This window comes from Sciurus carolinensis, chromosome 4 (genome assembly GCF_902686445.1).
Source record: "Sciurus carolinensis chromosome 4, mSciCar1.2, whole genome shotgun sequence".
NCBI lineage: Eukaryota > Metazoa > Chordata > Mammalia > Rodentia > Sciuridae > Sciurus > Sciurus carolinensis.
Genome location: NC_062216.1, coordinates 135,125,302 through 135,142,540, shown reverse-complemented (window position 1 = coordinate 135,142,540; position 17,239 = coordinate 135,125,302). Strand labels below are relative to the sequence as shown.

The 17,239-nt window shown below is 37.0% G+C and overlaps 1 protein-coding gene across 1 annotated transcript in view; it reads left to right on the top strand.

The window, feature by feature from the left end:
• Nucleotides 1–17,239, top strand: part of E2f7 (E2F transcription factor 7) — a 50,772-nt gene that overhangs the window by 17,300 nt on the left and 16,233 nt on the right. The window contains exons 5-9 of the mRNA XM_047550384.1: nucleotides 1,091–1,381; nucleotides 2,738–2,896; nucleotides 4,212–4,346; nucleotides 16,156–16,338; nucleotides 16,823–16,895. Of these exons, the coding sequence (XP_047406340.1) occupies nucleotides 1,091–1,381; nucleotides 2,738–2,896; nucleotides 4,212–4,346; nucleotides 16,156–16,338; nucleotides 16,823–16,895 (841 nt within the window). The remainder of the gene's footprint in view (nucleotides 1–1,090; nucleotides 1,382–2,737; nucleotides 2,897–4,211; nucleotides 4,347–16,155; nucleotides 16,339–16,822; nucleotides 16,896–17,239) is intronic.

The following is a 17,239-nucleotide window of genomic DNA, read 5'->3' as shown; positions in this document are numbered from 1 at the left end:
TCTGAGGCACAGAAAGGTTAAATAACTTCCAGGATCACCCAACTAGTAAGGGATAGATCAAGGATTCAAATCCAGGCAGTCTGACCCGAGAGCCCTCCTCATTGATTTTTTTTTTTTTTTTTTTTTTGGTAATTCAGTGGGTAGCTCGGAATCCTAGTTCCTTCAGTAGTGAAGGGAAATTGGGAGGAAACTAATGATTGCAGCAGTCATCCTGTCTGTGCTTCACTGTTGGACTGCTTGGCAGGATAAGATGAATGAGAACACAGGGAGAGTTGTCAGTAGCCATGATGAGAAAAAGGAGACTCGTGTTCTTCCAGTCCTGGCTATAGCTTCCTCCAGTAACTTTAAAAGGGTACTCAAAGCCCTTTTACCATCCATTTTCTTGCTGGGCCATTAAGAGTTTTCCAGGTTAGTCATACACCTGTAATCCCAGTGACTTGGGAGGCCAACACAGGAGGATTGCAAATTCAAGGCCAGCCTTAGCAACTAAGCAACTCACTGAGACCCTGTCTCAAAATAAAAAATAAAAAGGGCTGGGATGTAGCTCAGTAGTAAAGCCCCCTGGGGTTCCATCCCCAATACCAAAAAAAAAGTTTTCAAGGTTATATTTTTACATCGTTCATACCTTAGAAAGGATAGTATTGCCCAATAATAAAGTGGCAGTTGCTAGTTTATTTTATAGTTTGTATAATTAGGAATGTAAGCCACAATCAACCATCCATTCATCATACGTCCAGTAGACATACTATTATGCATATTGTTCAATACCACCAGTTCTAATGTGCAGAAATGTTTGTGTGGTTAGCCTAATGGGTCTAAAGAATAGGTGCTATACCATTAATGTTACACAAATGGAACTATTTACCATCTTGAGGAGGGTATTTTAGCTTAGGTCTGTTTGAGGACTGGATCAAGAAAACAATTTTTTTCTTGTATCCTTACAGGTTGAATCTATTGATTATTTACATCTGATGGGCATTATAGCGGGCACCATACAAAGTAGTTCACAGACATGGTCCAGGCCCTCAAGGAATTTATACCCAAAAATGTTCATCTGCATGATGTCTGTTGGCTTCTGTTTTTCAAACAGGTGTGGAAAGGAGACGCATCTATGACATTGTAAATGTGCTAGAGTCACTACATCTGGTCAGCCGGGTGGCCAAGAATCAGTATGGCTGGCATGGACGGCATAGCCTGCCAAAAACCCTGAGGACCCTCCAGAGACTCGGAGAGGAGCAGAAATATGAAGAGCAGATGGCCTACCTCCAACAGAAGGAACTGGACCTGATGGATTATAAATTTGGAGAACGTAGGAAAGATGGTTGTCCAGATTCCCAAGATCAACAGTTACTGGATTTCTCTGAACCTGACTATCCCTCTTGTGAGTCCATTGTAACCTCATGAATAATGGCAATGGTCTCTTCTGAAGAGATTCACTACTAGGATGAGAAGTGCCAGATTGATAATCCAGAGAGAGATGTCCCCTTATTTTCTACTGAAGAAAAGGAGACAGATGGCTTCCCAACCAGGCTGCCTGCTCCACCTCATTTAATATCCATCTGGTGGCAATTCATTTGGTGTTTGGTGTCTGGAGCATAGATGACTAAGAGTGCTCCCCATTATAGTTTTTTTTTTTTAATATTTTTAGTTATAGATAGACACAATACCTTTATTTTTATGTGGTGCTGAGGATCGAACCCAGTGCCTCATGCTGAGAATCGAACCCAGTGCCTCGTGCATGCAAGGCAAGCGCTCTATCACTGAGCTACAGTCCCAACCCCCCATTATAGATTGATGGCCCCATTCTGTTTTCTTTTTATGAGAATTTATTTTGAAGTTATCTTCTCAATTCTTAAATTATATGTTGGCGTATATTACACAGAAAAGCGCCTCATTAACAAAGTATTGATAAAAAGACAACCCCTTCTTGGTTTTGTGCAGATTTTTTTTATTTGTATCTGCATTGTTCTTATCTTCCCCCAACTAGTATTTTTCTTCTTCCCATTTTTGCCATTGATCTTCATCATTCTCCCCTCACCCTTATTGCCCAGGTGACAAAGCACGAGTATTGCTCATGTTTTAGGTGTAAATATGAGACATGGAAAGAAGGGTGGGCCTGATTTTCATTAGATTCACAGCCTCAGGCCCTTTGGTTCCACCCCACGAGGCAGCTGTTATCCTTACACAGCCGTCTGCCAGGGATGTGGCAGGGATGCCAGGGTTTACATGCCATCCACAGGTCATGCATCTAATGAGTCTTTTTACGTAGAACTTATCTGTTCCCCAGTTGCTGAAAACTCTTGGAGTAGGTGGGCTCCTACTATGTTTTAAGGCATATTTTAGATATTGTGAGCACAGAGAAATGAAAATGGAGTTCTTGCCTTTGAAAGGAGAGTTGACAATCTGAAAACCATTCCTGATCCCTACCCTTTCTTTTTATCTGTCTACATTAATCTCTTCAGGAAAACTACCACATGGATTCTGTTTTATGACATATAAGTATGAAGTGTTAAGAGCAGTTTTAAATAGACATAACAGGTTATAGCTACTTCAGAGTAATTTTAGAGGCCATAAGAAAATCCTTCTCATTTCTTTATGAGCCGAGTTTTGTGATGTGTGTCCAGTAGGCTTCTGCCTGTGACAAAGATGATCTTTCCATATGCCAGTGGAGTTAGATAGTTGTGGCAAACTGTGAACAGTCTTTCATGTGAAATTCCATGTTTCCTTCCCTTTGTAGCTTCTGCAAACAGTAGAAAAGATAAGTCTCTGAGAATTATGAGCCAGAAGTTTGTCATGCTGTTCCTTGTCTCCAAAACCAAGATTGTTACTCTGGATGTGGCTGCCAAGATACTGATAGAAGAAAGCCAAGATACCCCAGATCATAGTAAATTTAAAAGTAAGAATTTTCACCTCAATCCATTTATTAGCACAAAAGGGTGGGATCTCACATGTTGATATTTTCTGCCTCTGATATTTAGAAACAAAACATTATTTTTGAGGAATGTGTTCATTGAGGTACTTTTGCTGTGAGGATAAGCTAGTCACATAAATTGAATTCCCATTCCTGTCAGAAGCCTTTTCCTCAAGTTACAGGGGACAGTAGGAGCAGAATGCCATCCCAAGATCAATGGTCAGGGAGGGTATGAATTACTTTGCATTTCTCTTTAGAGACAGAATGTCTGAGTTTTCTTTCCCCTTTTTTCCCCACCCCCTGCCTACTCTTCTGAAGGGTGGAGATGAAAATTGTCTACAGGTAAGAAACAGAGGAATGGCCAGGGCCAGGGTGGTGGGAAGTGGCTTCTGGGCAGATATTTTCCAAACGTCACACCTAGTACATCCTCCTTACCAGTTGAGCCAGTGCCCCAGGCTCCTGGCAGCCTTTTCAAGCTCTGGGAAGTCATGAGCTCATTATTTGCTAGCTTCCACCCCTTTCCTTCACGCCCTCAAACTGGAATGATAGCTACTTTGCGGGTAAAATGGCTGCATAAAATCCAACACTTTGGATGAGGGTGAAAACTTGATATTTCTAGACAATAATATAATGCCTTTGTTTGATCCTAAACCCTGAGGTCAAGTGGATTTCATACCTGTTAGTTTGTTGAGTAGAAGTACTTCATCATTTTTCCTCTAGTATGTGCATTTTTCAAAAGTCTTCCCAAACTTAAGATTCAGAGAATGCACTGCAGCGTGGCCAGAATGCCAGATGAAGAACTGCTGTCCTTAGCACAGTTATACCTCACGACCTTGAGTCCCTGTGTGCCCAGGAGTGCAGCCTTGCAGGAAGCCCTGGGGAATCCCTGTCATTTTTACAGGCCAGCTCCCTATGAAGCAGGTGCCACAACCTCTTGCTGGGAGAAAACTCAGGAAAAGCTCTTGATGTGCCACATGTCAGAATTACATTTATTAAGCCTTTAATCATTTCCTCCCTTGGTGTTTTTGCAATCACAGTGCTCCCTGCCTATTACCAGATGCTCCCTTCCAAGAAGTGTGAAATTGTGGAAATGGAAGGACACACTGACCTTCCCTTAATATTTGTCTTCAGATACATCAGATGCATAAATCTTGGGTGCTTTCATGACAGAGCCATTGGTCTCAACCCACCCCACTCCTTTTGAGGTTTATATGATGTCCGAGAAACATTACCTGCCAGATAAATGAAATTTAATGGTATCATAGAAGGCATGACCATAATTGTGTTTTATATCTTCAAGCAAAGGTACGGCGCCTCTATGATATAGCCAATGTTCTGACCAGCTTGGCTCTGATAAAGAAAGTGCATGTAACAGAAGAGCGAGGCCGTAAACCAGCTTTCAAATGGATTGGGCCTGTGGACTTCAGCTCTAGTGGTAAGGAGGCATGGTTTTGCTAGGGACCTATTTTATTATAATCCCTAATTCCTTTTCCAAGTTGTACATCTACTACACAGCAAGATATTTTGTCAATAATCCAAGTAACATACAAAATTAGGGTAGTGATTTCACTGATTTTATTAGCCTAAAAATGGTATGTGCTGGTTGACTCACTCACAGTTGAACTACTAGAAGCTTATAAAATGGGCATGTCTACAGCTTTTATACCTCTTGCCAGGCACAGTGGTGCAAGCCTATAATCCCAGCAACTCAGGAGGCTGAGGTAGGAGGACTGCCCAGCTCAGCAACTTAGTGAGACCCTGCCTCAACATAAAAAAATAAAAAGGACTACTAAGGATGTATGTTGGTAAAGTACCCCTAGGTTTAGTCCCCCCAGAAATTTAAAAAATAAAAAAATTTAAAAGTTACAGCTCTTCATAAGTTTTTATTTTATTCTAGAGCTTTTTACCTGGAAATTTGAGTGTAAGAATTTAAAATGACACTTCTTTTGAAGTCTGGTTATTTTTACATTAGCAGAATAGAACATTGTTTTTCAGTGAAATCCCAAATAATGTAAAAACTGTGTCAGTTACTGTCACAAATCTAATATATGGTAAGATTGTTGTAAATGTAATGTGGATATAATGAGCCCTTTTGTAATTCATCTAAAAAGTAACAAATGTCATAATTTTAACTAAACTGATGTGAAAGATGGTATTATCTTCAGCTTATTGCACAGGTAATATCTGAGCAGTCAGGGACTAGCTCCTACTGCAACAGGTACTGCCTGGGAAAAAGCCATTAAAGTTATTTTTAAATTATCCTTTCAATTTCGGCTTTAGTGGTATAAATTCATGCCACTTAACTCCGGCTTATAAAAGATCATTCTCTACCTCACTTGATACACATTATTCACTTAGAAGCTAGATGAAACCACTTAAAATCAAGTATAACTAATTCAGCACACCAAGTACTTACTAAGTGTGGACTTTGTGCTGATTACTACCCTACTTGCCACGACAGATTTAAGATATGTGTGATATGGTCCCTGCCTTTGTGAAATGTACAACTTTGCCATTTTCTGCTTCTTTGCCTTTGGCTTCTGTTCTCTTCACCTGTGAAACTGTCTACTTTTCAACATTAATAGGACACACAACAACAGGCACACATTCAGAGAAATGTGTCATTAGGCAATTTCATCATGGTGTGGACATTATAATGTATTTACACAAAGTAAGACTACTATAAAGTCATTCAGTGATATGATCTCATGAGACCACTGCTTTATAATATGGTCTGTCCTTGATCCAAACATCTTTAAATGGCATGTGACTATATTCTACTCAGCCTTCAAGATCTGGCTCAGATAGCAACTCTTCCCTGATGTTTTCTCTGATCATCCAGACAACTTGACAAAGTTGATACTGTGGATTTGCCCATGCCCTGCACATTTGGGGCCAGACATTATTTTTCATCTTTCATCACCTCATAGCACCAAGAACAGTGCTTTGATCACTTTAGTTGACTAATGAGCGGCTATAGAAGATGCATAATTAGCACATATTAGAGGATACAGGTTCAATTCTGATAGACTGGTAAGTTTTAGAGGGGTGAAAAAATAGCATATGTGAGACTAAATCTGAGATGTGCTGGAGAGATGAGCCACCCTGATTTAAATGCAGAGCATAGAATTAAAAGTACTTGAGATAAAATATAATCAGGTGGGACCACACTCTTGGAAGGCCTCAAAAGTTAGGCCAAGAAATTTGTACTAGATATAATGAGCAGAAGTGACCAGGAGTCTTTGAACATAGAGATTAAAAGAGAGGACTAAAAGTGTGGATGCCATGAAAAATATTATTACTGGGGAGATGAGCTGGTGTAGAAAAGTCAAGAAGTTCATGTTTGCTACCAGTGGGACAGCAGCTGGGAGAACTCTGTGATTCAATGTGGCAAAAACAGTTGAAATCAGGTCAGGAACCTCAAAAGGGAACTAATATTCTTGGTCCTCCAGAAACCTAGTTCTCTTTCTGTATTTCCTAGTTCCTTTACTGTGAACATCATCAACACAGCAACCTAGTCTGGAACATCAAGTCACCTATGATTCCTTGACTCCTTTTCCTTCACCCCTAGAGCAGCAGTTCCTCAGAGTTAAATTTCATAAATATACCTCCTCTTCTTTCCCACCAGTGTGGCACATTTGATAAGATGTAGGTGTTTTGATTTTAACTGCTTTATTGAGGGATCATTGAGATACAAAAAAATAGCATGGAGTTAGTTACAATTTGATAAGTTTTTGCATATGTGAAACTTGTTATGCACCTGTGAAGTAATCACAATCCTGAGTATATCCATCACCCTCTAAAGTCTTCTCTGCTCCTTTGTATTTCCTCCCTGCTGGCCTTCATTCCCATCTGCAACCATTGATCTACTTTTTGCCTCTTTAGGTAGGTTTTAGTGTTTTCTAGAATATTTTACAAATGAATTATGTATGGTTGTTCCCCACTGTTCACAGATATCATATTTGTGAATTTATCTGCCCACTAAAATTTATTTGTAACTCAATGGCAATACTCACTGGCATTGTCACAGTCATGTGTGGACACACAGAAAATTTGCATTGCCAAGTTCACACTTTGGTTGAAGAAGATTCCTTGTTTTAGTTTAGTCTTTGTAGTGTCATTTTTTCACCTTTTTGTGCTTTTTGTTGATGGATTTGCTATTCAAAATGACTCCTAAGGGTGATGTAAGCAAGATGGCTAACTAGAGGTGCCTGCTGTACTTTCTTTCACACAAGAACCAACACAAAGAAAAACAGCTATTTTATTGGAGTGCTGTGTGGGCAGAAACATTGTGGAGCACAGAGATACATAATGGTCATCTAAAGAAGAGAACTAAGCATACTGCACCTTTCATCCAATCTCTCCAGATCAACCTTGAATCAAGGAGGACTTTGCTCAGCAAGGAAAGAATAAACAAGAGGCTCTGAGCCCAGTTTGGAAGGTACCAGGTTACCGTATCACTGCCTGGCCCTTGAGAAAGAACCCAGCCTATTCCTCACTCAGGATTCTAGAAAGTTGCCCCCCACAGATCAGCCAGCTCAGCCCTGTGAACCAGCAGGGTAGCTCCACTCACCCTCCCATGACCCTAGGAGATACCTGGGCCACCCACTCTGAGTGACTCTGTCCTGCAAAGGTCATTGGGAGATCATGAGGTAGCTCTGCCCATGCTTCTGCTATACTGAAATTATCTAGACGTCCCTGCTTACTCACCTTCAATCTCAGGAAGCTGCTGGGAAGTCTGTCCTGAGCAGCTTGCTTGCAGAGCTCCTGGAAGAGGGTGTCCCTACCCACCCAACCATGATCCTGAGAAGCAACCTTCCCTAAGTGGCCCAACCTATTACGAATCCTGGAAAACAGCCAAGTGCCCCCTCCCACCAGTTCCAGGAAGCAGCTAGGCAACTTGCCCTAAGCATTTGGCTTCTGGAGATCTTGAGAATTCATCTGCACAGCCCTCAGGCATTGACAGGTGAGCTGTTTTGACCCTTTGGTGAGGACCACCCCCCATGCAGTCCTCAAGACACTGACAGATACCTTCTTCTCAGGTACACTGCTGTACCCATGTGACCCACAGTGATAGCACTCCTTTCATGCAACTTGTAAAACAGGCCCCATCTAACATAATCTGATCCCAGCTGGTAGTGCAAGCCCTCAACCTCTGCAACCTAAGCCACTGAGACACCTGCAGTTAATGCTGATGTTTCTTACAGCTGAAGAAGGTGCACAGACATGGCACTAAAGCATCTACCTGGAATCAAAGTCAAAATAGCCTATCCTTCCAAGGTCCTAAGGCATATCCAAGAGGAAATCTTTTACTGTGAAAGCCACCCTATAAAATTGATAGTCATCTGATCAAGTGCACAAATATCAAAGTAAGGACATGGGAAGTATGGGGGGGGAAAGGTAATATGATGCCTCCAAAGAAATAAAATAGCAACAGATGCTATAGAAAAGGAAATCAATAATTGCCTGACAAAGAATTCAAAAGAATGATTTAAGAAACTTAATGAGATAAAATAGAATACAGACAATTCAATGAAATTAGGAAGATCATTACATAAGTAAGAAATTTAGCTAAGATAATAAAAATGAACCATAATAATCTTGGAACTAAATAACTCTGAATTTTTTTTTTAAAAATTTGGTTAAAAGCTAAACAGCATAACAGGTCAGACAGAAGAAAGGATTTCTGAGCTTAAAGAAAGGTATTTTGAAATAATCCAGTCAGGTTAAAAAAGAAGATGGAAAAGAAGGCTTTAAGACTTATACCATTAAGCTAGCCAGTAGGAGAAGGGGGGAAAGGCATAGAAAAAGTATTATTTGGAGTAATTGTTATAAACTTTCCAAATCTTGGAGAAGACAGACTGTCCACTTCAGGAAACTTAAAAAGCCCTAATACATTTGACCAAAATAAGAACCTTTGTGAGGTATATTATAGTCAAAAGGGCAAAAAAGAATTTTAAAAACAGCAAGGAAAGAGTGTCAAATAATATTCAAGGAATCCTCATCAGACTAAGATCAGACTTCTCAACAGAAACCTTTCTGGCCAGGAGAGAATGGTATGATATTCTCAAAATCCTAAAAGAAAAAAAAAAAAAAAATTACCAACTAAGAATACTATACTCAGCAAACATCCTTCAGAAATAAAAAAGAAAGATTTTCCAAGACACACAGAAACTAAGCAAATTCATCAATACCAGACTGGACTTAGAAAAGATGCTTAAGTGAGTCCTATACTAGAAGCAAAAATGTTAACTATCATTATGAAAACATGAAACGTACAAAACTCACGAGGAGAACAGGTACACAAAAAAGAAGAAAACCGTATTGGTAAAACCATCCATAAGGATGAACAATAGAGGAAGAAAGAAATGATAGGAGTATATCTTTACTTATAAATATTGTTGCTGATTGTAAATAGGTTATTTTGATCAATTAAAAGGCATACATATACCACCTGAATGGATACGAAAACAAGAGCCAATGATATGCCTATAAGAAATTCATTTTATCAGTAGAGACATAAGTAGACTGAAAGTGAAAGGATAGAAAAAGATATGTCATGCAAATGGATATCAAAGTGAGCAGGAGTAACTCTATTTATCAGATAAAATAGACTACAAGCCAAAAACTTAAAAAAAAAAAAAAAGAGACAAAGAAGATCACTGTAATTATTAAGGGATCAAATCAACAAGAAGAAATTAAACTTGTAAATATATATGCACCTAACACTGGAGCACCAAATCTTATAAGACCAACATTTTTAGATATAAAAGGGGATATATATGGACTGTCATACAGTAATAGTGGGAGACTTCAACCCTTATTGTTGGAAATAGTATCCACATAAATCAACAGAGAAACTTCAGAATGGAACACTACTATAAACCTGGAGCCAAATAAAATCAGAGATGAAAAATAAGAAATTTCAACTAATAACAAATACATATGATCACTAGGATCCCAAATGAGCAACTATATACCAACAAATTGAAAAACTTAAAAGAAATGCACACATTTCTAAACAAATATAACCTACCAAAATTAAACTATGAGGACATAGAAAATCTGAGCAGACCAATAACAAGTAACAACATTGAATCAGTAATAGAAAGTCTCCCAACAAAGAAAAGCCCAGGACTGGATGATTTCACTTCTGGATTCTACCAATATTTTACAGAAGTAATGCCAACTGTCTATTCCAAGGTATCAACAATGAAGGGTTCCACACTTATTCTGTGGTACCAGCATCATCCTGATTCCAATACCAAAGACACAACAGTGACAAAGAAAACTGCAGACCAGTATCCCTGATTAACAGATGCAAAAATGATCAATAAAACATTACCAAACTGAATTTAATATCACATGAAAAGTATACACCATAATTAATTGGGATTTATTCCTGAAATACAAGAATATTTCAACATTTACAAATCAATGTGTAATACAGCAACAAAATAAAGGACAAAACTTGTGTAATCTTCACAATAGATGCAGATAAAGCATGTGATAAAATTTAACATTGCTTTATGATAAAAACCCTCCAAAAATTAGGTATAGGAGGAATGTCCCTTAACACAATAAGTGCTATATGTGACAAACCCACAGCAAACATCAAAATGAATGGGGGAAAGCTGAAATCATTTCTTCTAAGATCAGGAACAAGTCAAGGATGTCCACTTTCACCACTCTCATTCAGTAAAATATTGGAAGTCAGCCACAGCAGTAAGGCAAGTGAAAGAAATAAAGGGCATCCACATCAGAAAGGAGGAAACAGTCGAATTGTCCTTGTTGGCAGACATGATTTTATTTATAGAAAAACCTAAAGACTCCATCAGAAAACTGTTAGAAGTGATAAATGAATTCGGTGAACTTGCAGGATACAAAATCAACATATAAAACCCAGTAGCCTCTTTTCAGAGTTACAGTTTGGATTTGAGGTGTCCCCCCAAAAGCTTACAGGCGAGACAACGCAAGAATGTTTGGAAGAGAATTGATTGGGTTATAACCTTAACCTAATCAATGAATTAACCCCTGATGGAATTAACAGAGAACTGGAGGCAGATGGGATGTGGTTCATTGGGGGCCTGGCTATGGGGTACATATTTTGTATCTGGAGAATGGAGTCTCTGCTTCCTGAGCATCGTGTGAGCTGGTTCCCTCTGCCACTTCTTCCATCATGATGTCCTGCCTCACCTTGAGCCCCAAGGAATGGGGCCTGCTGTCTGTGGATTGAGACCTCTGAAACCATGAGCCCCTAAATATACTCGACAGTTGTTCTGGTCGGGTCCTTTCATCCCAGCAGTGGAAAAGCTGACTAAAACAGCACCAATGTCAATTGCTGAGAAAGAACCCAAGAAAGGAATTATGTTCACAATAGCTACAAAATAAAAAAACACCTAGAAAATAACAAAGGAAGTAAATGACATACACAACCAAAACTACAAACACCAATTAAAGAAACAGTAGTAAAAAAAAATGTTTATGAATTGGAAGAATGCTAAAATGTCCATACTACCCAAAGTGATTTAGTTCAGTTCCTATCAAATATCAATGCCATTGTCCTCATAAATGAGAAAAAAAAAAAAACTCCTAAAATTTGTATGAAGTCACAGAAAATCCAAAATAGCCAAAGCAATCCTGAGCAAAAATAACAAAGATGGAAGTATTGATACCTGAGTTCACAGTATAAAGCTGTAGTATCCAAAACAGCATGATACTGGCATGAAAATATACATAGACCAGTGGAACAGAATTGAGAAACCAGAAATGATGCCATGCATTTATAGCCAACTGATTTTCAACAAAGGCAGCAAGAACATACATTGGAGGACCCCAAAAACACAGCATATTTTACTGATAGATGGGATTACATTTTCCTTCTGTAAAGGAAACCATGGTTCTAACAATCTACAGAATGGGAGAAAATATCTGTAAACTATTCATCTGGCAAGGGATTAATTTCCAGACTATATAAGGAACTACAACAACAGCAAAGTATAATCTAATTTTAAAATTTATGAATGACCTGAATAGACATTTCTCAAAAGAATAGCCAATAAGTATATCAAAAAAATGTTAAATACCACTGAACATCAGGGAAATGCAAATCAAAACCACAGTGAAATATCATTTCCAATTAGAATGACTTATCAAAAAGACAAAAAAAAAAATGACAAATGTTGGCAAAGTTGTAGAGAAAGAACTTTCATAGACTGTTGATGGGATTGTAAACTAACCATTATGAAAAACAGTAGAGGTTCTTCAAAAACAGGTATCTACTTGTACCAGTACCATTTATTTAAAAAGACTGTCCTTTCTCTTCCAAACTTCCTTTGTACCTTTACCAAGGATAAATTGACCATATATGTAGAATATCATTTCTGAACTGTCCCAACTGTTGCATTGGTCTGCTTGTCTATTTTGTATCATGATACTATTGGCCCCTGAAATTGTTTGGTTAAGTAGTCCATCCCAAATAGTAGAATTTTTATAGAATTGGTGGGATTTTTTTCTTCAATATTTGGTAAAATTTATTAATGAAGCCATTTTAGCCCTGGAGTTTTCTATGTGAGAATAGATTACAATTTCTTTAATAGCTGTAGGACTATTCAGGTAATTTCTTTATTATTTCTATTCTACTTTGAGTTCAATTTGTTCTTATTCTGAATTCTTAAGGTAAAAACTGAAGTCCTTGACATCATCTTTCTTTTCTAAGAGGCATTTTAGTAGTATAAATTTCCTTCTCAGTACTTCTTTAGTTTTATCCACAAATTTTGAAATGGATAAATTCATTCTTATCCAAATAAGATTTTTTTTTTAATTTCTTCACAGTCCCGCAAGTTATTTAGACATGTATTATAGTTTCCAAATGTGCTGGAATTTTCCCAAATATCTTTCATTGATTTCATTCCATGTGATCAGAGGACATACTTTTTATAACATGAATTCTTTTAAATTTATTGAGATTTATCTTTTGAGGCAAATATAATTCATCTTGGTAAATATTTTGTGTACATTTACAAGTGTGTATATTGTTATTGGGTGGAATAGTCTATAAATGGCAACTAGATAAGATTAGTTGATAGTGCTATCCAATTCTTTTCTATACTTACTGATTTTACTTATTCTGTCAGTTATTGATAGGTGGATTTTGAGATCTATGAATATAATTGCAAATTCGTCTACTCTTGCAGGTCTGTCAAGTTTTGCTCTATGTATTGTGAAGCTATGTCATTAGCTCTATCAGCATAAACATTTGGGATTACTATAACTGCTTGATGAATTGACTCTTACTGTTATGAAATGACCATCTTTATTCTTGGTGATACATTCTGTGCCCTAAGCTTTACTTTATCTGATAGTAAGATAGTCACTTCAGCTTTTGATTAAGTAGCATAGTATATATTGTTCATCCTTTTACTTATAAGCAATTTGTATCATGAAGGTGTTTCTGGTGGGCATTGTATAGTTGAGTTATTTTTTAATCTAATCTGATAATTTCTGTTTTCTGTATTGTTTAGACTGTTCACATGTTGTAAAATTTCTAATCTATATTTTAATCTATTGTCTTGCTATTTGTGTTCAATTTGTCCCATGTGTTCATTGTTTATTTTTCTTCTTTTGGATTTATTTTTTATCCCTCCATTTTATGTTCTTTGTTGACTTGTTAGCTGTAACTCTTTGGTGTTATTTTAAGGGCTGCTTTAGGGCTCACTGTATACATTTATCACAGTCTACTTTCAAGCGATATTATATTACACGTATTGTATAAGAACCTTATAATAATTACTTTCATTTTTTTCCCTGCCTGTCCTTTATGCTATTATTGTCAAACATTTTACTCCTATGTATATTATAAATCTCATAGTATATTTTTTCGTTTAGATAGCTGATCATCTTTTAAAACTATTTTAATAAAAACAATTTATCTTTTCCTGTAGCTACCATTTCCAGTGAACGTCTTACCTTTTGGTAGATATAGATTTCCATTTAGTTTCATTTTTCATCTGTTTGATGGTCTTTTTGAATCATTTTGGTAGTGCAGGTTTCCCACTGATAAATTCTTCCAGCTGCTGTATGTCTAAAAACATCCTTAATTCACCTTTAGATTTGAAATATATTTTCATTGGATAAAAGATGCTAGGTTAAAGGGTTTTGTTTTTTCTTTTTCTTTTAAGGTGCTGAGGATTAAATAAACCCAGGGCACATATGTAGGCAAGTGCTCTAACACTGAGCTGCCTTCCCAGCCCAAAGGTTTTTCTTTTCAACACTTTAAAGAATATGCTCCACTGTCTGCTAGCTTGCATTATTTCTGGCAAAGAATCTGCTGTCATCCTCTTCTGTATATAATATGTCAATGCTTTAAAATTTATCTCTGTGACTGATTTTAAGCAATTCGATGATGTGTGACATGGTGTATTTTGTGTTTCTTGTACTGGTTTTGTTGAGCTCTTGGATCTATGCGTTTAAATTTTTCTTCAAATTTGGCAAATTTCCAGCTATTATTCACATTTTTTTTGTCTTCCCATTTCCTGTCCTTTGGAACTCCAGTTATACTTATTTGGCTACTTGAAATTGTCTTTTACTCTAGTTTTCTCTCTTTCATTTTGGGCAGTTTCTTTTGCTGTTTCTTCAAGTTCACTTTTCTTTTTTCCTTTATTGTCTAATCTGCCATTAATCCTATCCCATACACTATTTTTCATCTTCAGCATTTTGGATTTTACCTCTAAAAGTTTGATTTAGACTTTCTTTTTTTTTTTTTTTTCTTGTCTCCACTTACTGTATTCAGTCTTCCTTCTCATGTCTCAAATTCTAAAATAGAACTTCAGTAATCATTTTAGTGTGCTGCTCTACTAAACAGTAGTCTTTGTCTCCCAGAATTATCTAGGTCAATTCAATTGATTCTTCTCTTCATTATGGATTATATTTACTGGTTCACTGTATACCTGATAATTTTTCATTGTATGCCAGACCAGAATTATGCACTGTTTGGTGCTAAATATTTCTGAATTCCTGAAATTGTTCTTGAGCTTTGTTTGGGGATACAGTGAAGTTACTTGGAAACAGTGATTCTTTTGGGTCTTGCTTTTATGCTTTGATGGACTCCCAGCTCCATGCTCAATTTAGGGAAATCTTCAGGCTTCTGTAACCCATTTAGAAACATTGTTTGGGCAGTGTATTAGAAAAATCATTGAACTTACCTTATACCAGTCTCTAAGGGGTCACTGTCTGATGTTCAGTATACTAAGAGCCATTGTTTTATACATTTTGTCTAATGTTTTATTCAATTTAGGAAAGCGAATATGGTCCCTGTTATGACTTAGTCTGATTTTCTTCTTTATGGTTCTATGATTTCTGATTTCCTAAAAGTAACATTTATTGGGCTTTTGTCATATTAAAAACAAAATGGTAAAGTTTCTTTTGTTTCAGTTTTAAAGTTGCATTAACATGAAAGTAGGCATTTTACAAAATTTAAGTCTAGCTGGAGTTTTCAGTGTATTAAATCAGTTTTATAATTAAAATATGCCTACTTTGAGCTTAGAAAAAATTAGCACAAACAAGCAAGGAAGAAGTGACTCTGAACAACAGGAATGACTGCCAGAGTCTACATGGGAAGTTCTATCTTGACCTCACGTAGACACCCTTTAAGCACAAAATGGCTCCAAGGCCCAGCCTTCTGTTAACCCCACTGTTCTACAGCATTTCAACCACAAAATCTGTTGACCTTATTCCTTTGGCCACTTAGTAACTGAGCCTCCTGCTACATAAAAAAATAATAAAGTATAATAGAAAACAAAGATTCTTCTACTCATTGCCCTAGAGCTTTGGCATAAAAGGCTGATCTCAATTAATCTTGAAAGTGAATCTCAAAATATGCATGTTGGGCTGAGCATGGTCAGGATTTCCTTTGATACTCTCTGCCCCAGCAGAGCATTAAAATGTCAGGCCCATACTAATTTGGGCCAAAGAACATCTTGCTCTACTTTTGTTGCAGATCAGATAATTTTAGAACATATATGGATTCATTCTTACCTCATAGTCATCCACTGACTTTAAAAAAATGAGTACATTGAAAGAAATTGGGGTTTGAGACAAGGCTTATAAAGTTCCTTTAATTGTCTTAGGTTTTGATTTATAGGGTAACTCCATTCCAGTTATAGGTCCAAAGCCATTTCCTCAAAAGACTAAACTTATCCTGAATTATAGCTGTATAATAACACTACCAATTCTCATTTATTTAGATGAAGAACTAGTGGATGTTTCTGCATCTGTCTTACCAGAATTGAAAAGAGAAACATATGGCAAGATTCAAGTATGTGCAAAACAGAGGCTGGCTCGTTATGGTTCCTTTAACACAGTTCAGACTTCTGAGAGGATACAGAGGAGAGTGAGCTCAGAACCTAGCAGCCCATGCAGAGAACAAGGTATCTGCCCTACATGACCCATGGAATCCATCAGTTGCCATGTAATTGTAGCCCTCCCCACATGCTAGCATTCTAAAATGATCTGACTCTAGACTATGCCTGTTTTTTCAGAAATCTGCCTTTCACTTGCCTGAAGTACAATAATTATTGGCAGCAAAGGAGATGCTGACTTCAGAGTGTATGAACATGGCCCCATGCCTGAAACTGATCTGGTCAACCTTGATCGATTGGTTTGCCATGGTTGGCCTATTTGATATATCTCAGAAATTCAAAGCAAGACTGGTTTGGTTTGGTTTCCTTCCTAATTCTTAATGAGACCTGAATTCACCATTAACAGCCTGCTTTTGGAAACTTCCTTCTGAATCAAAACCAAAACAGATTTGAGATCATCTTATAATTCTTGAACTATGAGTAATAAATTCTGTTTTATATAATTAATATGCATAAATCTCACTATCTATTAAAACTTCATTTCCATTTTCAGGATCAGGTGGCTATTCCTTAGAAATTGGAAGTTTAGCAGCTGTCTACAGACAGAAAATAGAAGACAATTCACAGTAAGTACTTTTTAAAAACTCATAGTGCATTCTTTCTATTTCATAGTGTTAAACTTTTGACAAAATTGAAATGCCACTCATCAAAAGATAAAATTTAAGTTATCATTTTCATTAAGAATTTCTTCTGCCCAATACTGTGCAAAAAAATAGCATCTGGGACATTAAAGTGTGAGAAATTCATCCTCAAAGCTATGACAAGATGTGGGGAACAAAATTAAAAGATAAATATACTGAAAAAAAAAAAAAAATTTACTATACTAACATGATACTAGGAAATGATGCCTCTTCGTCCCGTGAATCACTTTGTGATCACCATAGCTAACTTTGTTTATTAACTCCATAGC